At 41.0% G+C, this 24,511-nt stretch overlaps 1 protein-coding gene across 5 annotated transcripts in view; it reads right to left on the reverse strand.

Annotated features, from left to right (window-relative positions):
• Positions 1–7,501: 7,501 nt before the first annotated feature.
• spire1b (spire-type actin nucleation factor 1b) overlaps positions 7,502–24,511 on the reverse strand; it is a 63,881-nt gene continuing 46,871 nt past the window's right edge. For 4 of the 5 annotated variants that reach the window (XM_078253746.1, XM_078253747.1, XM_078253748.1 and 1 more), the window contains 8 exons: positions 22,050–22,213; positions 21,844–21,937; positions 21,118–21,260; positions 13,272–13,409; positions 12,221–12,291; positions 12,072–12,099; positions 9,621–9,943; positions 7,502–8,534 (listed from right to left, as the gene is read on the reverse strand). In XM_078253746.1, coding sequence (XP_078109872.1) covers positions 8,285–8,534; positions 9,621–9,943; positions 12,072–12,099; positions 12,221–12,291; positions 13,272–13,409; positions 21,118–21,260; positions 21,844–21,937; positions 22,050–22,213 — 1,211 coding nt within the window. In that variant the 3' untranslated portion in view covers positions 7,502–8,284. Of the gene's footprint in view, positions 8,535–9,620; positions 9,944–12,071; positions 12,100–12,220; positions 12,292–13,271; positions 13,410–18,372; positions 19,091–21,117; positions 21,261–21,843; positions 21,938–22,049; positions 22,214–24,511 lie in introns of those variants that run through there. The other variant, XM_078253750.1, reaches the window with a different exon arrangement.

The following is a 24,511-nucleotide window of genomic DNA, read 5'->3' on the forward strand; positions in this document are numbered from 1 at the left end:
ATGCTAGTTAACATTAGTAATTACTAGGGCTGTCAATCGATTAAAAAATGTAATCTAATTAATTACATACTCTGTGATTAATTAATCGAAATGAATCGCATACATAATTAACGCTGCCTGAACCGATACTTTTTAAGAAAGTAAAAAAAGAAAAGAAAACAAAAGGGTACTAAACAACAGTCGGTGACATTAAAGAACGGCTTGTTTATTGCTAAGGCCATATGGTCAAAATTAAATGATTTAATAATAATGTATAACAATAACAATAACTTATTTCAGTAGTAAATTGCTGTTGAACCATCAGATGGGAAAAGGACATTTACAATAACTTCAAATGCACCACGAGTCTGTAGTTTACCAGTTTCATTGAACTGAACAGCAGCTGCAGATTGTTACATCCTGGTGTTGAATCCTCTACAGTAAAACACAGTCACACTTTACACCGTTTAGCGTTAGCTGTTAGCATTTTAACCGTGTTTAATCCAGCTACTAGCTAGCGGTAGGCTAACGTTAGCTGCTGTCGAGTATAGTGTTAACTAGCGTCACGTGCAGCGGTGTTTGTGTTTCAGAGCATCAGAGAGAAGTGCAGACATATCAGTGGCACCAGATTTCGGTAGCCAGGGTTGGCAGGAAGAAGATTTTTACAAGTAAATGTTCCAATTAATGATCCAGGCAGAACATTCTCGTCTCCCTCCTTCATTTTACAGTCCAATGGTGGCTAGAATGGCTCCGGGTCAAACGTCAATATGATTAATCTGCATTATTTTTTTTTACGCGTTATTTGTTCTCAGATTAATTAATCGAAATTAACGCGTTATTTTGACAGCCCTAGTAATTACACTTAAACAGCTAATGTGAGTTCAAACTGCGAGCTTCTCCTGTACTATACGGTAATTCCTCTACTATGCAACAGTAAGTCGCATGGTTATGACACAATCATTAGCCTATTTTTACAAAAACGTCTGCTACGGAGCCATAACGTGAGATACAAGGTAATGGAGCCTTTTATACATTGTCGTGTTTCTTTAGAAATAAACAACGGACAAATAGAGTCTTTAAACGCTTCAGATGTAAAATTATTCGCTGTGAAAGTGGCGCCAAAATGAATGGCAGTCAATGGGATGCTAACGGGGGGGGGCGGGATGGCTTGGTAGCATCAAAATGGCGCCATAGGAGCTACGCGTTCCGGGGAGAAGCTTACCCCCTTGGTTTTCAGTTTCAACTTTCTGTCACTGTTTTGGAGTAGAGAGGAGGGAGCTGAGGGGAGGGACAAGGAGGGGGCGTGGTTTACGGATAATTTGCATATAATTTGCATACTGGTGAGACCGCACCTCCACAGGCATCCTCACAGATCTGCAACGGCTTCCACAAGTTCACCTGGAACCTCCAAATCTCAAGTAAGTCTGTTTTTACTTTTTTTTCACATAGAAGTGGGCTGGTTTACTGTTAACTTTTAATGTAAGTTGTGCTGTTTTGGCAAAGGTTAGCTGAACAAGCGCTAACGCTAGCTACCGCAACAGCTAGTCCACTTTGGGGTTTAAAGTGATATTAATAGTGCACTGATTGAGTTTTGGTATTTATCTTGTAGGGTGGAGCGCTTGTGGTGTGATGTGTCAGTCTTTAACAGGATTGCCTGCTAGATCCCTCCAACAGTCTGCATTTATTTTGTATACCCACTATATATTTGTACCATGCCTCCAGAGGGACCTTGATAACAGACTTCTCCAGGACCCTGTGCAGCTCAAAAATGTTCAATTAAACCTTTTTTAAATTAGGTTTTGGATATTTCAAAAAAAAACTTTAATTGTTTTGTGAATTGAGTCTTTTAACATTACTTGTCAATAACAGGATATACAAGATTTTACTTGGAGTGGGACCATAAAAGAGTGACAAAAGAGTCTGCAGGGTTGGGGAGTAACGGAATACATGGTACCGACGTTACGTATTCAGAATACAAATTATGAGTAACTGTATTCCGTTACAGTTACAATTTAAATAGTTGGTATTTAGAATACAGTTACATTGTTGAAATCAATGGATTACATGACGATACTTCTCTGTTTCACGAGTTTATTCACTCTCTGATTAAATTAAGGCAACTCCATGCATTTCCCAGAAGCCCCAATATTAAAACAAAAAAATTAGCTATTTGCGTGATCACTGATAGAGGTAGAGCCGGAACCGGCACAACAGAGCCAGGGCAGGAATGCGTTTCTATCTTGGAAATTCAAACAGCATTTCACATTAAAGAAAGAACAGGGAGAACGAAATATAACTGTGCAGTGCAACCTCTGCTTGCCAGCAACCAACCTCCTTTCAGCGTTGAAATTCCTCCACCTCCAACCTGAAGAAGCATCTTAAAGTAAGTTTTTTTTTTTTTATTAGCCAAGGGTAGTCGTCTGCTGTAGTTTTACTGGTCACCTTGCTATTTTGTAGTTGACGTGCAACTTTACATTCTCCTACGTGCTGATTTACTAGCCCCAGAGCCGTTGAAAGACTAGCCCCATTTGACATGTTAGCTAACGTTAGCTAAAATTAGCTCATGGTAGCTTAGACTGCGGTTCGGGACTACAAATACAAAAATCTATCTGCTTGTTCAGGTATACATCAGCCAGTTGGAACAGAAGAACACACCAGAATAGGCCTGTTTAGTAAGCTGGATGTGATGGCCGCATTCCTACACTTATAAAATGCAATTCAATGTGGAAGTAATCCAAGTATTCAGAATACGTTACTCAGATTGAGTAACGTAACGGAATACGTTACAAATTACATTTTTGGGCATGTATTCTGTATTCTGTAACGGAATACGTTTTGAAAGTATCCTTCCCAACACGAGTCTGCCAGAGTAATTTTACCATCCATTCAGTGTCCTCTGGGGCCGCAGACAATGGCAGAACTGAGGGCAGCCATTAACCCTATGACTCCCTCCGAGGACAGTGGCGGATAGCTTTACAAGACTGCACTTAACTATGTGATTCTTCAAACATAAACATGGCAGGATAACACAGCAAAACCATTTTTTTGTCGTTTGAAAATGACAAACACTTTACTTTATATGCAATACTGATTTTGATCCTAAACAGTGTTTGAAATGACATACATTTACAGTACATGGACTCCAGCAAAACAGTTAAAGCTGTACCATTTCAATGAATAACACATAAATATATTCAAGTAAGAATTTGACTATATTGCATAACAAATTAAATGCAATGATAATGCATATGAGGGTTAATGTCTACTGGCTTATGCACAAGGGTACAAGTCCCATTTCATGACTTAAAATAGTGTAAGTGTAAAACACCGTATAAAAGTGTAAACAGTCAAAATCCACAGGCAGACGTTGCAGAACTTCCTGAAGCCTTCTCAGCAGTCTCTCCACAAACTGCCTCCCAGTCGAAGGTGCCTGTAATTATACCCACCTTAGTGAAATCGGATGAGAAATGTAAAAGTTATGCCTTTTATCCAGAAATACCACAGAAATACTTATTTCTGTTTACAGGCAAATTTATACATTGATGTCCAAGTAAACCATTAACCGATAATATTTTTGACCCATTAACACTATCAGTTAAACAGTTAAAAAATATTGTACTGGACTGGTTTACATGATAATGTTAACTGTTATGTTCAGCTCAGAAGCAGAGTATGAGGCCGTGCCCTGACAGTACCTAGGTAAGGACTACTAGCCAGTCAGAAGCAGACTATGAGGCCGTGCCCTGACAGTACCTAGGTAAGGACTACTAGCCAGTCAGAAGCAGAGTATGAGGGCGTGCCATGCTAGCAGCTAGGCGAGCATTATAACGTGTGTTCCAAAGTGACCACGTTTGTCTCTGAAGTAAAGGCTGGACTACAATAGAGCTGTTTGGAGCAGTTTGTGAACAGTGTTTTCTGTTGGAGATGGTAACTCCCTTTGGGGTGGACTTTGGGCTTTTTCACTTTGTAAACCTATAACGTGCACAAAAAAGATATATAACACAATAAAGTAAAGGGAAAAAGCCAAAAAGCATAATATGAGCACTTTAATACATCCATGACCGAGCTAATGAGAGACGCAAGCAAGTCAAGTCTTGTGCACCAGCAATAACACTGGCCTTAGGACTCCTAAAGGACAGGAATTACTGTTACTATAAATACTAGATTATAGAAGACAGATTGACATCCCAGGGTGGGAGACGTAGCTACAATTAGCCACAAGTTAGCTGACGTGTGCTAACCTCTGCCAAAAGAACATAGCTCACATTAAAAGTTAACAGTAAACCAGCCCGCTTCTATAAAAAATGGCAGAGATAAACAGACTTACTTGAGATTTGGGGGTTCCAGGTGAACTTGTGGAAGCCGTTGCAGATATGCGGTTATACCGTTGTATCTGTGAGGAAATTATCCATAAACCCCGCCCTCCTTGTCCCTCCCCTCTATGCCAAAACAGTGACAGAAAGTTGAAACTGAAAACCAGTGACATTGTAAAAATCCTGACAGCGTAAAAAAAAAAAAAAATGTCACTGAAAAAAGAAAAAAGAAAAAAGAAAATCATAATGCAAACAAATGTCAAATTGAAATAAAATAATAGCATTGTGAGATTATAACTTTTTGGATGTTTGTGTTTTATTTATCAGTTTTCAGCTCCATAGACTCCCACCATCGTCATCCTGACCTGCCTGGCGGGACATTAGGAGCCATTTCCACAAGAAAGAAAAAAAACATGTTTTTGCATATTTTTAAATATAGAACAAAAGAGATACAGATACTTAGATCAAGTATTGCATTACAGTTTATTGTTGTAGTCATCATTTGTTGCGCTCTCTGCAGGGAGTTACAGCTTAAAGGTAATACAGACTGAGGGTACAAGCTACACCGTAGTACATGCATGATGCAGTCACACTGTGAGGTTTCTCCTGTGGACTTCCTACTCCTCCCCTGAACACACGGTACTGGGATAGTTTCCCTCTCAGAGACACGGATCTACAGCAGTCTCACTGTCAAGATATCATCGAGGCAACGCACACACACACACACACACACACACACACACACACACACACACACACACACACACACACACACACACACCTGATCTACAAACAAACCATTAGAAAAGTATGTACAGTTACAGTAGATGAATGTTCAACATATGAGTGTGATTATAAAAGGCAATTATTAAGGCAGAAATAGCTTAAGGAGGAAGATGAGGAATGTGATGAAGAACAAAAGAAACATCCAGGCTAAAAGACCGGTAATTCTTTCTGCCAAATAGACTGTGAATGATGAAATCATAAAGGCATTACATTAAGACTAGTGTGTGTTGCAATAATGTTATTTTTTGCTGCCTGAATAGTGAATTGGGTTTCATAAACTGTGCATCTTAAAAAAAAAAGAAAAGAAACATGAATATAAGGGGTTTTAATATGACCAGAGACGGTTTAGAACCGAGACGCCCCAACTCAGAGTAATTTCCTGTATCTGTGTGACGTGGGTTTTTCCACAGCCTCTCCTCTTTAGGAGATCAGCGCCAGGTCCCGAGTGTGTTGATTCCAATGGGAGAAGTGAACGTGAACACAGATTATGATCAATTCTATAGCCCCATAGTCACCAAAGTATATATTGGACCCATTTCTTACAAGCAACATATCTCCAGAACATTCTGACACTAAAATGGCATTTTTCTGACAGACACATCAGGAGAAAATGAACTTTGTTTGAGACCTGTTTGTGTCTCAGGACCAAACTCTCGCCAGATCGTGAATATCTTATATATCGTGAAGAGTCTAGGTTTGCTATTGCCTGTCTTGCGAGTAAATGAAGCTGCCTTCAGGTGCAGTAGGAAACGTTGTGTTCTATAAACGATCTGACGAAAAACTGTTACTGTGAAATATAAAGCCTTCTTGTGCTATAGTGGGGGGGTGGTTAAAGAACACAACAGGACGTAGAGGCGATTGCTTTTTTGTTTTTTCTATCTGAACGCAGCTTCACATAGTACAGAGCTCATTTAAGATGATGCTCTGACGTCCCGTTTCCGTGAAGGCAGCACGGAGCTGCGCCAAACAAAGCTGACAGAAGCACAGAAGAGTTCTGACACCCGTCTCGTCCAGTCGCAGTGCCGTGAACTGGCAGGGTTTAATGCTGCAGACTACTGTTTTTTAATAGTTTAAATTGTAAACATGTATTGTTATTGTGACAATATATACATATTGTGATATCTTTAGTTTAAACTAGCTTTCAAACCCCCCCCCCCCCCGTCATCTTCTGAACGCCCCCGTTGAGAAACACTGGTATAGAGGATCTTTGATATAACTAATCCTTACACAATACAAATACAAGTCAGGAACTTAATGTAAAGAAAAGTATATTAGTTAATATATACTATATATTTTTCAATGCAAAGGTACATTTAAAAATGCTAAAATATGTAGATTTAGACAAGACTGAAAAATCCTCCACATGGTACTGCAGGTAATAATGTTTCTATACCCGCTTCTCTGCACATCTGAGTTATTTAAGTAAGTTGCAAATGAACATATGAACGTATGGTTAAGAAATGTGCTTTAAAGGCCCTAAAAATATATATATATATATTGTTTATGTGCTTCTTACGATCAGTGACAAGATCCAACATGAACACAATTTTTGTTGTCATAGTTAGAATAGTTTTGGTTATTTTATATGAGAGATTTCTGTGGTTTTTGTTTCGTTTAAGCTCCTCTCACTTGTTTGAAGTGGGCGGGGCTCAGTTGGAAGCAGATGTTGTCTTGCACCAATCATTTAGCAATTTTTAAACTGACAGTTATGGGGGTGTTTGCTTATAGGAGCAATTCACATTTGACACAAAGATTAGTTTAGTCGTTCTAAAGTCTTCTGTGGCTCTGGAGGGAGCTCCCCTGATGATGTCATCAGGGTTGTTTCGGACTGATCTTAAGACAAATTTATAACAGAAAACCTGTGTCCAACTGGGGCTGTAGATTTCGAACGTTGTGGGTATTTTACCAGTCAGGAATGTTTTTAACGAAGTAGAGTTGCATCATGGGAAATGTTTTTTAAGCTTGACCCATATAGGGACTAATGGACACACACACACACACACACACACAATCTCAGTCTCTGCAACTTCAATGTTCACCTTTCTTTTGTTATAATCTGTCTCGTACAAGTCGGCTTACTTTATCGAAGTGCAATACTAAAGTGCCAGACCACTTTCAATCAAATCTGATCAAATCTTAACCACATAGTACTGATGAAGCCGGTTTAGCCCAGGTTGTCTCATAATTTTGTTGCATGACGACGGCAAACATACATCGGGGGAAATGACTTTTCTGTGGGTGACATAGATTAGAAAGATGTTATTATTTGGCACTAAATCTGTGTGAAAACAGATTTTTCTGCAAAAAAAAAAAACACAAAAACTGATGTGAGGAAAAAGGAAAACAGAAGCATGCTTTCAAGTATGCTTAGCAAAGAGGACAGCGTCATCAGCGAAATAAAACTCAAAATTAAAAGCGGAGGGTGACGTCTTTGAACAATCATTTACTGTAAACAAATGTGTAAAAAACTGAAATAAAGCCCATACAAAATGTACAGTTTAATATTCCATATTTTCTTCAGTGTCAGTTACAATATGATCTCTCTATCTGCCGGCCTGGGTTTCGTCTGCAGTGCCAGTGCCTGAGGAGGTCCAACACACACCAGTCCTTCTTCTGTCTTGTGCTTATTGATTTGAATGTGAGTTGGGATGATTAGAGGGGAGGGAAGTCATTCCACTTTGACACATTGCCATTTGTCATCCCAACAGTTCTTCGCATCTTCACTCAAAAGTCTGTGGCCAGAAATTAAAGGATCATCTATGATATGGTGTTAAAAAAAAAAAAGATTGGCAGGTGGCCGGGTTAGCTCAGTTGGTAGAGAAGGCGCCCATATATAGAGGTATGTTCCTCGACGCAGGTTCGGCCGCGGGATCAACTCCGACCTGCGGCCCTTTGCTGCATGTCATTCCCCTTCTCTCTCTCCCGTTTCATGTCTTCATCTGTCCTGTGGAATTAAAGGCCTAAAATGGCCAAAAAAAATAATCATCTACAGTATGCTGAGGTCTAAAGGAGCTGTACACGATGATCAGGACACGGCAACCAAAACCACACTGTCCACCACCGAGGTTCATATCAGCCATTTTGACAGCTTTATCTGACTGAAGTATACGTTCACAGTTTACAGTAATTCCATATCCAATGTTGAGACTCTATAATTGTGCCGTAAGAGCTGAAAGGAGCCAGAGAGAGAGAGATAAGTGAGAGTTTTAGATCTCCTTGATTGTTCGTTCAGACGGCCGGTACTCCTCCCTCCCTTTAGGGGAGTAGAAGGACTGGGTCTTGCGTTTTAGGCGAGCTCTTTTGGTGGCCAGTGACAGGCTGTGCTTGCTGGAGGCGATAATGTCAGAGATGAACTTCTTGCAGTCGACACACACCTCCATGGTGGCCCAGTCCTCTGTCAGCTCTGAGGGAAGCTCCAGTTCTTCATGAGACTTTAGAGAGCCGTGCTTCGAAAGCCTACATGGAACAGGAGGACAGCATCAGAAGACACTATTATTTCTGTTGATTTTGTTTATTTCAGTTTGGTTTACTTTGACCAATTGTTTAAACCTTCAACATTGTTTAGGCCAAATATCCCTAAGCTGGAAGAGATACCCATTCATCCATTATATATATATATGAAATATTTAGATTTGAATCATTTTTTATAATTTGATTTGAATCATTTTTTATAATTTGATTTGAATCATTTTTTACTGTCCAAAGCCATGTTTGACCAAACTGTTGAAATGTGATAAAGGTCATTTTGTGATGAAGGTAACGTTATTGATACTAAGATAATACATTTGCAATTATTTATTAAATAAATAAAAAAAACAACGTATAAATATTCACTGCGAACACCATATAGCCAATGGTATTTCAATACATATTTGATGAAAAAATTATATATGTTGGATTTTTCTTTTTACCATTTCTGAGATGTTTTCAAATTACTGTAATGTAAAATATATAGAATAAATATTTGGAAATAACACTAATGTAGTACTATTACTACTACTTATTCCATGTTCCATCTGTTGGTATACTAACATATTACTATTATTGCTATATTAATCATTATAACAGGTTTGGTGATTTTTACATTTTCATTGTTTTACAAATATCATGAATGGACATCCCAATTGTTTGGTCGGGTCTGTTGAAAACATTGATTGTTATTTTTGCCCCAGGGAAGTAAAAAAAAAATGCAAAGAAAAGAAATAAAGAAAATGTCCAATCAGTGGATTAAAAAAAATAAAAATACTTAAAGATTCTATGTGTGTATTACTAGCTCTGATACAAATAAATATACAGTATATGAAGAAAATACTATGATTGAAGGCCATTTTGTGTTTATGAGCATAAGTGTTTTCAGTTTTTGTTTTATGATTTGCAGCCTTTTTGGAACTTTTTCAATGTTGTATTTTACAGTGTGTGTTTTGATCTTATATGGGCCACTGTACCAATATATCACACAAAGTCTATACAGGAGAGTTTGCATTACATTAGGAAATAACATGCACCCTTGACAGACTGAATAATTGTGTCCATTGCTCTTACTTGGATATGGTCTTGTGAATGCTGTGGCGCCTTGGGCTTCCGGAGGATTTCTCAGACTTTGCAGCAGCAGCAGCTGCTGCTCCAGAAGCTTTTCCAGCTCCTTTAGATGCCCCTGTTGTTTCTACATTCAAAGATGGAGACTGCGTGGCTCTTCCTACAGCTGACGGCCCCGGTCCCGGCCCCAGCCCCGGCCCCGGCCCTCCAACCACTGAGAGTCCCTGTCCTATGGCAGCCATGGCACTCACCCTCTCCCTGGGGAGAGTGTTGGTCGAGCCAACGGAGTAGATGGGCAAGCTGGAATAAGGTTTGGATGGCAACCGCATCTGTTAGAGAGGCAAGACATGAATGGGATTAAGAAGAAGCATGATGATTACTGAGAAAGAATACTGATGAAAATGATAGGTCTATGTTTTTTTTTTTAAATTAAACGTCATGTCCTCACTTCACAACTCAGTGGTAAGGTGTTCAGGTGTCGGATTATTTCGGTGCCATTTTGAACGTAATGATTAAAAATCTTTCGTCAAACTACTTCAGTAATAGAGCTGGTATCACCAATCATTGTCCAGAATCAATTTGATTCTGATTCACAAGGATTACGATTACATTTCCTATTGGGTTTGATATCAATTAGATCGGGAAATGTGAGATACAATACCAGTTTTTCTTGGATATAAAGGAGATTCTGAGAGAGCTTATGCTATGAATTATACAAGCAAGAAGCAACTCTTAAATGTTTTTTTATAATGCACCAGGTTAATGTTTACATTAGGAAATGAGTTCCAAAAAGTTTGTTTTGAATACTTTTTACTTAACAGGACTAACATGACAGATATATCCATGGTGAAAAGGCATATATTAAAAGATCGATTTCTGGATTTTATTAATCGATATCAGATCACTCAAGCAAAGATCAGTTTTAATTGGAGAATGGATTATTTTAACCCAGCCCTATTAAGTAAGCACCTTGAAACATTGTAATGATACAAAAGATATCTTTGAGAGCTATCAGCAATACAATGTGACTGCAATGATGTTTTAACTGATCTACGAGATACACAATTAGTTTGGGTAAAGGTTTATGATTAACTATATGTCTCCTTTTTGGAATTGGGTTTGGACTCACTTATATAGACTTACATGGATGGATCTTCAACAGGGGGTCCGGGACCCCTAGGGGGTCTTCAGAGTCAATGCAGGGGGGCCTCCAAATTATTGTTATGTTTTTCATAAAATTAAAAAGTCCTAAAATGAATCCAACATATCATAAGCAAATATAAATCCCCACTGATGATAGGCTTACTGGCATATAGGTAAGGTAGTCACTAAGGTAGCCATCCACAGATACAGTCCATCCTGAGGATTCACTGTGCCACATGTTTTAAGGTACACTGTGTAGGAATTTCTCCCATCTAGCGGTGAAATTGTATTTTGCATTCATTCAAATAGTGCTCTCTAGCGCCTCGCTTTTTTTAAATGCGTGTTGCAACTAACGAGCCAGTTGAGGTGGTTCGGGCATCTGGTAAGGATGCCCCCTGGGCGCCTCCCTAGGGAGGTGTTCCAGGCACGTCCAGCTGGGAGGAGGCCTCGGGGGAGACCCAGGACTAGGTGGAGGGATTATATCTCTAACCTGGCCTGGGAACGCCTCGGGATCCCCCAGTCGGAGCTGGTTAATGTGGCCCAGGAAAGGGAAGTTTGGGGTCCCCTGCTGGAGCTGCTACCCCCGCGACCCGACCCCGGATAAGCGGATGAAGAAGATGGATGGTGTTGCAACTACGGTAGCAGTTATGTACCAAGAAGCTATAACAACATGTCTTCCAATTTTCGCTTTTTTGGCGACGAGGATTCCTTCTCCTGTGGCTCGGCATAAGTATGATCCTCCATTATGAACTAAAGGACAGTGACAAGCGCCTCTCACTGATCTCCTTCTCCGTTTCAGTCACGTGACGCTGGCTCTGAACGAAAACGCGTTGTGGATTAGCTAGACAGGTAGGCTAGTGCTCCATGTCCCTCTCAGTGATTATAGTTTTTCAAAATGGCGGAACGACATGGAAGCCTCCTTGGACTTGCCTGTCCAATGTAAATACAGATAAGAAATTCTTCGCTTACGAGAATAAGTCAGGTCATTGGCAGAGGTCATTTTACACCAATGAGGACATATTTATGAATGAAGACATTGATTTTAGCTAATAAAATACTTAACACTAACACTACACAGTGTACCTTTAACATTTAAACATGATTTATAAAATCATGCCAACAATTACTAGGCTATTTTAATAGCCTATTATTCTATGCAAAAAAAGGTATGTATAAAGGCTTTAGGCCGACCTACACGTTATTGTAGGCCCAATTTAATATGCAACTTCATTTTATACAATATATGTAGTATGGGGTCCCTGCTCTCCCTCTCAGTTAAGGGTTACTGCTGCAGCGGCAAATGACTTGACTAACCTTTTTACAGCACTGTGCACACACAGGCCTGCAATGAGAAAAGAGAGAGCAAACAGAGGAAGTGATGAATGAAAAAAAGTCACACTTCCTTCTGGATAGTTTTCATTTAAAATGCAAAAGGACGAAGATAATCATGTAAGGTGTTTTACTTTTTGCAAAACTGACAGACGTAGGACCAGGTGAAGAAGGAAAACCTTTTGGTTCGACAACAGAAGCAAAGCTGCAAAAAGGAAAAGATAAAGACCATGTTAGAATAAAGAGAAATCAATGCATACGTCAACAAATTTGACCAAATGTATTAAGTTGGAAGTCAGAAGAAAGATATACAGTATGTGCTTTTTCCCTTATAGTGACGTCAAGAACGGTACAGCCCAACTCATTCATAAAGGGTGTGTTACAACACATTATGTAATAACAATGCATTACGTAATAACAATGCATTATGTAATAACAACACATTATGTAATAACAACACATTATGTAATAACAATGCATTATGTAATAACAACACATTATGTAATAACAACACATTATGTAATAACAACACATTATGTAATAACAACACATTATGTAATAACAACACATTATGTAATAACAATGCATTATGTAATAAGCTACCGCATTTTGTAATAAAAACCCTGAAAGCAATATGTAATACATTTAGTGATGTATTGACCAATGGAAGGTAATACTAATCTACTGAAATAAATAGTACATTTTTTTAATTAATTTTTAAGTCCAATTTATAAATAAACATGGCAATGTTATAAAAAATGATTGAAGACTTCCATTTTGTTTGGTTATTACATAACGCACCGTATTACATTTTTCATTAAAAGTGCAACCCCCGCATTATGTAATTTTTTTTATTAATTACGTATTGTGTATTGCAGGTTTTGCTTACAAAAATGCGGCAGATTATTACATAATGCGGGTGTTATTATATAATGAAGTGAATTTATTTATTTATTTGACACTGACAATGCACAGCTCCTTAGCAGTACCAGAGTTAGCTATAAGCTAATTTTCATCTGTGGTCCCTGGGCAGGAAATAGAGAATAACATCTCTATTAGTCTATGAATATATATTACATTTTATTACATAATGCGTTGTTATTACATCATGCGTTGTTACAGGGTGGCACAACTGCATCCACCCAGTGTTTTTTTTACTTCACATGATACAGGCAACGAAGTTACCTTTCCCTTCTTCATAGCGTTGTAGATGTCTTTGTACTGCTGGAACTTCTCCAGCTCGGCCTTCACCAGCACCTGTCTGATGTGCATCACCTCCTCCACCGTCAGAGACAGACACTCCACAGGGAAACAGAACTCCTCCTATAACAACACACACACACACACACACACACACACACACACACACACACACACACAAGTGAGTGACCCTGGCCACAGCAGATCCAACACACACAAAACACAAACAGCCATTCCTCAGAGCAGCCTGTGTGGGTCCAGACACCAGACTACAATTGGGTGACATTTTTTTTTCTCATTGTTCCCTGAAGAAAAAGCCAGATTCAGAATTCAGTGGGCTCATGATGCGTAAACAACTGGAGTGATGGGAAGACGTGATTGCAGCAACGGGACAAGGCAGCAGATTTCCTCGCAAACTGGACAATGACTGTCTTAAAGGCCCGTTGATTAGATTTATTTTCCCCAGAATAATATTGTGCCGTTATATTAACCCATGTAGTAGTTGACTTTTAACCATTCAATGGTTCAATGCTCTAGGTTAGGGTTACTTATCACTTAATAATAATAATGTTTTGTCCTAGTTTACGTGCGTATTGTTTAGTGTGGACTTTACACCCTAACTCGAGAGAACTTAAACACCTGGGGCAAAAGGCTGCAGGAGACGACAGATATGTGTGTGTGTCGTATAGACTCCAGTGACTCAACAATAAGATGCTCTCTACACCCACTCTTTGACCCTGGCACACACACTATTCATTTGTATCTGGAGGATCAACAGTGTTTGAATACGCACGAGTCTATCGATTGAACTGAAAAATCATTGTGAGGATTTCATTGTAGCTTTGACTTTTAAACCTGGTTCTGTGTTTTCATATACAGGAACAAAATATCCATGGATTTTATCGAAGGAAGCAGAGGCATCTACAGACCCATCAGGGTACGTGAGAGTTTTTTTGTTTTAACTGGAGTTAGACCGTAAACATTTTCAGATGGAGATAACACTCTGAATAACAAAACCAATGAGCAACATTATTTCCTTCAGGTGTTTGACACACCTGTATATGAGCGGGCTCTGCAGATCTGCTGGCACTTTGGCTCTTATAAGGTTCAGGTAAGACCCACTACAGGCTTAAATCCACACCAATATAAAATAGCAGGTCTATAAATTGTGTCTTAAACAGAAAGACGAGATCTCTTGCTTGCTGTTTAGATCGCACTGGTGGCTGAACTTCTGAGGCTTCAGCAGGAAAACCAGCTCCCCTCTGAGGTGACTGCTGAAGACATGACTGAGTTGCTGGTGGAGGAGAGCAATAGCACACTGAGAGTGCAGTGAGTTACCAACACACACACACACACACACACACACACACAGACACACACACACACACACACACACCAGAGATGTTCACAAGTCATTTTTTAGAAGTCCAAGTCGAGTCTCAAGTCTTTGAGCTCGAGTCCAAGTCAAGTCTCAAGCCTCTGACCATCTGATCTGTCCCTAACACTGTAAAGCATGTCCTGTAGCTACCATCCAGACAGTACAGTATCAAAATCAGTTGTAGGAGAACTTTATGGGGTCTACTGCAATGCAATCTGAAGAAACACAAATTAAGAACTCTGTTTCAATTTCATAACTGTATTTTTCAATATTTTGGTATCTGCACCAAAGAATACATGTTTGTCTGTGTTACTAACTGGTTGTAAAGCCCAACCTCGTCATGCATTACATCTGTCAGTGTTCAAAGTTTGAGGGAAACCTCTGTATTGTAAGTATATACTATAAGTGGATCTGTAGCAGACGAGCGAGGTCTCTCCTTGAGCTCAGGGTAAAGCAAATCCCCAACAATGGCCATTCTTTCACTTCTGAAATAAGATACAATGTTCTGCACGCAGCCTAGCTAGGCCTACTGTAGGTTTTGGTGTATAAATGTAGTATGTTAAAATGCAATTAGGTCGAGCAGACAGTCCGAAACATTGCAAGCTAGCAATACTGACTCAAGTGACTCGCACAACCCGGATCAGTTTAGTGAGTGACTCAGAATAACCCGAATCATTAAAAGGAATCGAGTTTGCTGGGCCTAGACAAAAGGCACAACTCCGTCAGGACTGGGTGTCGCCATCGTCAATGCATTTTTTCATATGTGAGTGCGCGCACATAAGGCATAGCACATGCGTTACGTTGCATATTATGGCAAAGGGCAGGGGACATGCAGCTCGTCATACGTTTCCCCAATGTATATGTGCAACCCAGTCTCACGGCAGTTTGTGTAAATGTCACGTTATTTTTTATGTATTGATACGTGTATGTGCCAATAAAAGAAAATAGAAATACATGAATAAATTTAGATTTACAGACAAACAGGTTGTTGACGAGTCTCGAAGCTTGAGTCCGAGTCAAGTCTGAAGTCTTTTGGTTAGGGTGACTGACCAGACGTCCCGATTTGACTGAGACAGTCCCGATTTTCAGTTAGGCAACTAAAAATCGGGAATGTCCGGAGTCCCGACTGTCCTGAGTCCCAAATGCCTGTCGGGACACTAAAATGTCCCAGTTTACACCAACCACTATGACATTGTCCCGGTTGTCAGTGATTACATAGCCAACGTGGTCTTATTATAGCCCGATCATCAACTAAACCCATGTAGAAAGACTAATAAAGCGTCCAGCGTATCATTTTAACAATGTGTGTGTGTGTTTGTGTGTGTCAGTCAATCGTAGCGGTCTGCGTCTGCATAATCTGTGCAGCCAGCGTTTCAATGTATATTTGTAAACATTGTCGCAATGCCTCTTCTTATCTCGTTTTAATCAGTCCCTCCAGGATTTCGCGGCCTTTTTTTAAGATTGTTGCGGCCCAAAATGACTGATTTTGTCATGATTGTGATGTTCTGTTTCCTGTTTTATTTTGAAGTCTGTCTTGTCTCCCTTGTCCTATCTACTTTACTTCCTGTCTTTTGTTTTCCCGCCTGTTTGATTGTTCTGCCCTGATTTGTTTCACCTGTTGTGTCACCTGTTTCTTGTTAGTCCTTGTTAACCTGTGTATTTAGTATCTGTGTTGTCTTTGTCTTGTGTGGGAGCGTTACATTTCTGTTGTTGTGTGTTCTGTGAGTGTGTTCGTGTCTGGAGTCAACCTTTCGTCTCTTGAGTTCCGATTTTTGAGATCCTGTTCTGTTTGTTCTGGAATTAGTTTTTGCCTGTTGCTTTCTGGACACTTTTGGTATGCACTTCATTTTTGTTAAATAAATCATCTAAACTGCATCTGGGTCCAAGCCATTCCTGACAGACCGTGACAGATTTTGCGAGAGCTGTCCTTATGCTTCCTTACCTAATGCTTTAGTTGACGTGGTGTTCATGCATGAGGTCATGAATGAGAGGCTATGAACTCATAGAATCAAGTAATGCACAAATCATGAATTAATTCAGGCATGAATTCATAATTCATGTACCCTTACTGTAAAGTGTTACCATAACTTTAGTTCAAGCCTGTGGCAGCAGTTCCAAATAATTCGTTTAGTGCCATGCAATGAAAAATACCTTTTCACAAAGTTTTTCACAAGTTCAGTGGGTGCATTTTCCAAAAGAATGCTTTAATTCTGAAAAATAAACTTGGTCCCACACGAAACTCACTCAATGACTTTTAATATTATTTCTTAGATATGTAGGCTACATACCAAGAACATTCATGAATATTAACTGAGATACCCCATTATGTTGTGAGCAGTAGGCCTACATGTGCTGTTGGCAAACTTGTGTCTAATCTAGTCTGTGTCTATGTCTGACCTGGGCTGGCACATGTTCACGTTAAAAAGTGTGTGCGTGCACGAGCACTACGGTCACGCGCATAGTGTCCCGGTTTTAGTTCCGGGAAATCTGGTCACCCTACTTTTGGGTCGAGTCGCAAGTCAAGTCTGAAGTCAGCTGTTTGTGCGACTTAAGTGCAACTCGAGTCCGAGTCTCAGACTCGAGTCCCCATCTCTGACACACCCACACACACACACACACACACACACACACACACACACACAGTCCAGCACTACACAAAAGAGTAAAGACGAAGCTTGTGTTTCTGTTTGACGGCTCTGGGAGATTGAACTGGAGTACTTTGATGAGGCTGACGCCAGGCCTCTTCTCAAGCTGGTAAGACCATAGTCTGAATCAATGGAAGTACATTTGCAGGATAATTGCCTGGTCATCACGTGCAGGATGTCCCTCACCTACTGCTCTCTGTGTGTTGCCGATGTCAAACTCTGTTCGCACCGGGAAACGACAACAAAACTTTAAGCTAGCAAGCTACACGCTGAAAATGGCAAGTTTTGAAGAAGAGTTAGATGGTGCAACAAGGCAGGCCTGCTTGGTTCTTTCAGGGAATGATTGTAACGATTTACAAAGGTTATGTTTAGGTCATTTGCTCTCTAAGGGACTATTCGTTATTTAATTAAGGGGCCACCGGAGGAGTTTTGTGGCCTCTAACCTAAAAATGAAGGCCTTTAATTGACAGGACAGCTTAAAGATAGGAAAGGGGAGAGAGAGAGGGGGGACAAAATGCAGCAAAGGGCCGCGGGTTGGATTTGGACGCGTGCCGCTGCCAAGGACTCAGCCTACATGGGGCGCACACTCTACTGGGTGAGCTATAGGGTTGAGTACCGACTATGGAACCGGTTCCTACGCAACCGGTAGGAATCGGACCGGATCAGAACGCAAATTTCGGTTCCTCATTTCGGTTCCACTTAATGTGTCGACTGAAATATTTTCCCTCTGTCGCTCCGAAAAGGACATAAAAATATCACACTTTCTCTGTAGTCTACCGTTAGCTAGCTAGCTACCGTAAATGTAGGCTACTTTTAAAATGCCATATTTCTTTCTAATGCACACTTACACCCATGCCCATATTTAATGCTGTCTTTTTTTAAACTTTAATCTTGCACTGCTATAGTTTATTTATCATCATGTTTATGATTTATGATGTATGTGTATGTTGTGTGTGATGTCTTCAAGCTACTGGGACCTTGAATTTCCCCTTGGGGATCAATGAAGTCTCTATCTATCTATCTATCTATCTATCTATCTATCTATCTATCTATCTATCTATCGATCTATACCACTGGCAATACTGACAACAACACTCCACACCTTAATAATCCTTTTATTTGGTCTAATTTGGTTAGATTTGAGTTAATAAATTACATTTGTGGTTACATTTTATCATGGTGTGTCTCCGAACCAGAGGCATCAAAAGAATTCTAAAATATTGCTTTTATATCTTCAGAGATATGTGGAAAAAAAAACTAATTTATATCTATAGTGCCACAAATAAACCAAAATATGACAGTGCATCCCACCATCAGCAAAAAAATTAATTTGTTCAAAATTAAAGTAGATTTAAATGACTTTCAGCTGAAGCTAACTACTTGGTTTGAGTGTTAAAATGTTATCCAAAGCAGTGAAATGAAAGATTAATAAATAAATGATATTGTTTACTAGCTATACGATCACAACTCAGATAAAAAACAGTCTGTAATGGCAGCAGCCTGCTCTATAGCTCAATGATCGCTAATGAAGCAGGAAGCGTTAGGAGAGGATGGGCAGCTACAGTCACTACGCCAGGACGGACTGAGGGAGACTGGCAAACCTTGGCCGACTCTCTTCCTCTGACGTAAACGCCCCTGCACAGAGCAAAAACTGCCTTCATCAAGCCCAACACAAATGCCTCGATGGGGTGGGAGCTCTGCAAACGGTGGAGAGTGGAGGAAGAAGGGCAGAGGAGGAGGAGGAGGGGTATCCAGGGGCGATAGGAAGCTATCATCCCAACCTGAATGAAAGAAGGTTCCTGCAGTTTGATGAAGTCACACCACGAGATAATGTGCGAGCATACACAGTAGATTTGGTGACAGAAAAAAAAAGAAGAGGGGAGATATCCGGGAAAAGACACACGTCACGCAAATAATCAAAAGGGTAACAGAGATGACAGTGAGCGTGTCATGTGTCAGGAGCTTGCAGGTTTGGATCCAAGGAGGTAACAACAGGGAGAGTTTGAATGATTCAATGACCAAAAATACATTTACAATCCAAGTAAGCAGGCGATAATCCAAAAATCAGAAAACAGGGGAAACCCCAGGTACACGGGCAAAAAGAGCACTAGGCACAGACACACATATAAGATACACAGACTAAATACACAGGTTAACGAGGGTTGTAACGAGAGACGGGTGACATAAGGTCAGATGAACAGGTGAAACACATTAGGGACAAATCAGACTCAACAGGAAACAAAGCTAGACACATGGAACTGAACACTACAAAATAATACAGGACATAAAGCATGCAATCATACACAAGGATGGAGCTAGGAAAACAGAGAAACAGAGAACAAGGAACAAAAGAACAAGGGCAGTACATAACCATGGACAAGGAACGACAGTACAGAGACAGGGAGTGAAGAGACAGAAACGAGAGGGAATGAAAGCAATACAGAAACTGGAAACGGAGAACAAATAACAGGGAAACGGCAAGCAAACATCAACACGGAGGGAATGAATTAACCAAATAAAAAAACGCGAAACTGAAAACCACAACCTCGACAGAGTGTTTAGTTTCAATCCCTTCTCATTTGCTTTTTGCTTGCCTATTCACCATTCCTCCATCTTTTTGTCTCCTTTTTTAAGAGACAACCCATTCTCGCTCCGAACTCGTAAAATACGGATGTTTGGACAGTGGCTGTCAGCGTCAGAAACAACGCGAAAGGCACCCTTCAGCGTGTGTGTAGAACGCACCAGGGAGAGCAGCAGCTAGACTGCGTTTGAAGATGACGAGGTCGCTAGCGAGTAGTATGAAAGCCCGAAAATCCACGTAGGGAGGTTGGTTGGGGTGGTGGATGGGTCAAACAACACAGGACTTTCACCCAGGAGACCGGGAGTCGTGTCCTGCGTGTCACGTTTCCTAAACCCAACCGTCCCGTTCTTCTTTTCCTAAACCCAACCGTCCTGTTCTTTTCCTAAAACCAACTGTCCTGTTCTTCTTTACCTAAACCCAACTGTCCCATTCTTCTTTACCTAAACCCAACTGTCCTGTTCTTCTTTTCCTTAACCCAACTGTCCTGTTCTTCTTTTCCTTAACCCAACTGTCCTGTTGTTCTTTTCCTAAAACCAACTGTCTTGTTCTTCTTTTCCTAAAACCAACTGTCCCATTGTTCTTTTCCTTAACCCAACTGTCCTGTTCTTCTTTTCCTTAACCCAACTGTCCTGTTCTTCTTTTCCTTAACCCAACTGTCCTGTTCTTCTTTTCCTAAACCCAACTGTCCTGTTCTTCTTTTCCTTAACCCAACTGTCCTGTTCTTCTTTTCCTTAACCCAACTGTCCCGTTCTTGTCCCACGTGTCAGGGAAACATAAGCCCACCCACAACCTTTTCCTTTTACCTAACTACGCCAATTAGTCCCGACCAAGCGCGTTTAGATAAAGCACGTTTAGATATGACGCTTATGGAGACTTTTAGTGTCAATAACAACGCCAAAGGCACCTGACCAAGGGTCCGTATTTTACGAGATGGGATTGAAAATGTGTTGTAAGTGACCGGGTTAAAACTTTGCCCAGCTATACTGTCCTCACAGAGCCCACAGTAATATGCTCCTATACTGTCACTGATTTTGTCAGATTACCAATGCTATTTTCTATTTGTTGTTTGTTAATGAATTGCTCCTGCTCTTATAAACAGTTTGAAAATGATAAAAACCCTTCTCCTGTCCCTTTTTTCCCCCAAACGTTTTTGCGGCATACGGTTTTTTTTCAAGGTACATTTCATCTACTGAGTAGATACAGTATTTGAAAAGATGTCTGACTCACCAGGGACTTGGAGCTCTTTTTGGAAGGCGGCTGAAACAGTCGGACATTGGTCGGGGTTTCCTTCTCGATGGAGTGTCTCCTCTGGGGGGTCTGACGCCTCTCCGGCTGGGGTGTAGAAGAGATGGGCAGGAACATGGGGGGAGCTGGTGTTTGTAGAGGAAAGAGAGGCAAAAGAGAGAAAAGGAGTCAGCTTAACTGGTTGAGATTAGGTTTATTGGTTCATTCAAGGCTCAAAAACCTCTGATACTAAACAGCAAAAAAAAGGAAAAAATCTCCAAGAAAACATGGCTGGCGAAGGCTGTAAGATCCCTCTGAGATCTAAGGGCATTTTTATATATCTTCTTGTATTCTCCTTTTAAGGGTATTTGCGTATAACCTGATCCCCCATCTCATATTAAAATGTTCAGAACAAAGTCAGCTTTCTGTATAGTGACGCCCCAAAGCGGAAATATTTCTCAAATCTCTTGTGAAAACATACCTACACTTCAATGTTTTGGTGCTTGAAATGAGTTTACAAAAGTCTTTGGTTCACAAAAGTAGCATAATATATGAATGAAATAGTAAATAAATGTCTAAAATGAAATTTTGCAATATCGCTTTCTGAGTAGGAGTGTTGTCTGCTTGGTCTCGCCGGTGCGTCTTTTTGTCCTCGGAGGGTTAAAACTCATTGATCACTGTCAGTGTGTGGTTTAGCTGAGGCGGATGTAAAAATAATTCCTGACTCACTTTTCTTCCCCTGAGCACTCTCTGGGGACGTATCATCCATCACAGATGTAGCCACGCTGGAGCTGCTGGCTGATCTGCGCCCGACAGTCTCATCCTGAATGGATGGAAAACACAAACACCTCAGCCGTGATTTTGCTCTGCACGTGCCAGAAAAAAAAAAAATCTATCCCACACACACAAACAAACACACACAGAGTCATACTGACGTCAGAGTCAGAGCTGTCCAGCTCAGCGAGGCTAGGAGCCTTCAGGAGCCTTTTCCTCGGAGGGACAGACTGAGATCCAGAGGGTTCTCCCCTGGGACACGCTGATCCATTGGTTAGAGACAGAGAGCTGGACGTCCTCCTGCCCATGTACGGACTAAACTCATCTGCACAGAGCCACACACAAGAGAGAGTCAGACAAAAAGGTGAAAAAGCACTTGGCATGAATCTCAAAACAATTCCTTGTGTGATTCTTTGCATCTGTGTTATTCTTTTTTAAGACTATTTTTTGGGCATTTATTTGACAGGACAGCTGAAGAGAGAGAGAGGGGGGGAATGACATGCAAAGGGCCACAGGTAGGAGTCGAACCCAGGCCCACTGCATCAAGGAGTAAACCTCTATATAAGGGCGCCTGCTGTACCACCTGAGGTATCCGGGCACCCCTTTGTAACCCTCGTGTTGTCCTCAGGTCCAATTAAGGATCAGATCTTTACTTTCATTGAATTGTGCGTGTTCCATTCAATTTGATAGCATTATCCTGACTAAACTTTGACATATCTGTGATTATCCATTACCTTTACTCCTCTGATCTTAACTTGTAGTCGAAATCATTCATAAGTTCTGTTTTATTTGAACACAAACATTTTAAGAAGATCAAGATGGAGCATGAATATGGAGCGTCTACCCCAGTTCATGCAAAGCAAATGTAAAGCGGGCGCCCATATATAGAGGTTTACTCCTCAACGCAGCGGCCGCGGCTTTGAATCTGGCCTTTGCTGCATGCCATTCCCCCTCTCTCTCCCCTTTCATTTCTTCAGCTGTCCTGTCAAAAAATAAAGGCCGAAAATGCCCCAAAAAAAAACAAAAAATAGCTTCCTGAAGTTTTAACATGCTATCAGTTTGTTTGCAGGTGTTGCAGACGGCTTACAGAGCTGTAGCAGAGCCAAAGTAGTGCGCTTTTTAAAATAAAACACTCATACAGATAATCTGCTAATTGCCAAATATCGGCCACGGTTATGGACCAGGTCGATAATTGGTCAATCCTTAGTTTTCAAATCACAGCGTGTTTAATGGGGGGGATACAGTGAAAAGATGCAATGAATCCTATACAGAGGACTGAGGTTTGAGGTCCATCCCAAGGCTATAGAGGTCGGGAAGGGTGAGTTAAGTTGGTCTGAGAGGAGGCAGCGGAGCAGGCTGGTGTTACATACAGAGCACGGACATACAGTACGGAGCTGAATCTTTGAAATGAAGTGCCACTAGGTCATTCTGCACTGAGAGAGGAGTTGTTGGGTCCAAAGATAGAAACCAATTGATGATAACCAACCACGTAACAAGCTGCCTGACACCAGCTGTGGATTCTAGGAGGATGGGGAAAAGAAGCAACTTTAAAGGAGGGTTTAGAGGGAGGAAGTGTGAGAAAAGGGGGCGAGGGAGTGCTGGTAGGATCTATGGGAGCCCTGAAACATCTCACTTTTCTCCTTTTTTCTTCTTATTTGTGGGGAAAGAATCCACATGAGCTAATCATCTCAGGCTACATTTACATTGCTACCTTTTGGTTTAAAAACAAATCTCTTTTGCTACGTTTACACCTCGCATTCACACTGTTCTGGCCCTAAAACGGAGACATTTGAAAACACTTCTGACCCCGTTTGGTTTGGAATCTGGGGATGTACTAGCCTGGGAAAACCCTGACAAACTTCCGGCAAATTTGAGATTTGCTCTGCAAGTCCGTCTGGCCAAGAGCCCATTCAAGCCCATTTCCAATTTTTCCAAATCGAGGCACCAATCGCAACCGATGATGCGGGCTTTACAGGATGACGATAGCACAGCGACGGCAAGCAGCTTTTTGTTTACATTCAACATGACGGCCACCGAAGCGCAACAACCCGTTGATGCCGCTGACGCTGCTATCGTTGGTCAGATTGGTTCCAATTGCGCCCAGAGGCATTTGAGCGGCGTCTGTTGGTGACGCCCCTTTGGAAATGGGCTGTGAATGAAGCTTGCCCAGACCCACTCTCACTCTCAGTTACAACTGAGAAGGGTCTGGTGTCAACCAGGCTAGGGATGTGCTGCAGTCAAGGGCAGCAAACGGAGACCTTTGCCAACATTGACACTGACGCCAATGTTTTGCCGCCTGATTGGGTCTTATGGGTCATGACGTCTCGTTCTCTGAGACTAAGCTACTAACATTACCATGGCAACTATCAGCAATGGGCGTAGCATACATGCTGCCTCCTGTTGACCCCGGCACCGCATGCCCAGTATACGAGAATGTTCCTGAGATATGCTGTTTGGACGGGTTAGTTGAAACAGAGATCAGTTCTTCTACTGGAGCTGAAAAAAAGGTGTGTGCAAGGAGATCGCTTTTGGCTCAAAACTCTGCTTAAAAACCCAAAACGTAGCAATGTAAATGTAGCCTCAGCAGGAGCTCTGTTTCTGCTGCTGGACTAAAACTAACTTT

Source organism: Sander vitreus, chromosome 6 (genome assembly GCF_031162955.1).
Source record: "Sander vitreus isolate 19-12246 chromosome 6, sanVit1, whole genome shotgun sequence".
In the NCBI taxonomy this organism is placed as follows: Eukaryota; Metazoa; Chordata; class Actinopteri; order Perciformes; family Percidae; genus Sander; species Sander vitreus.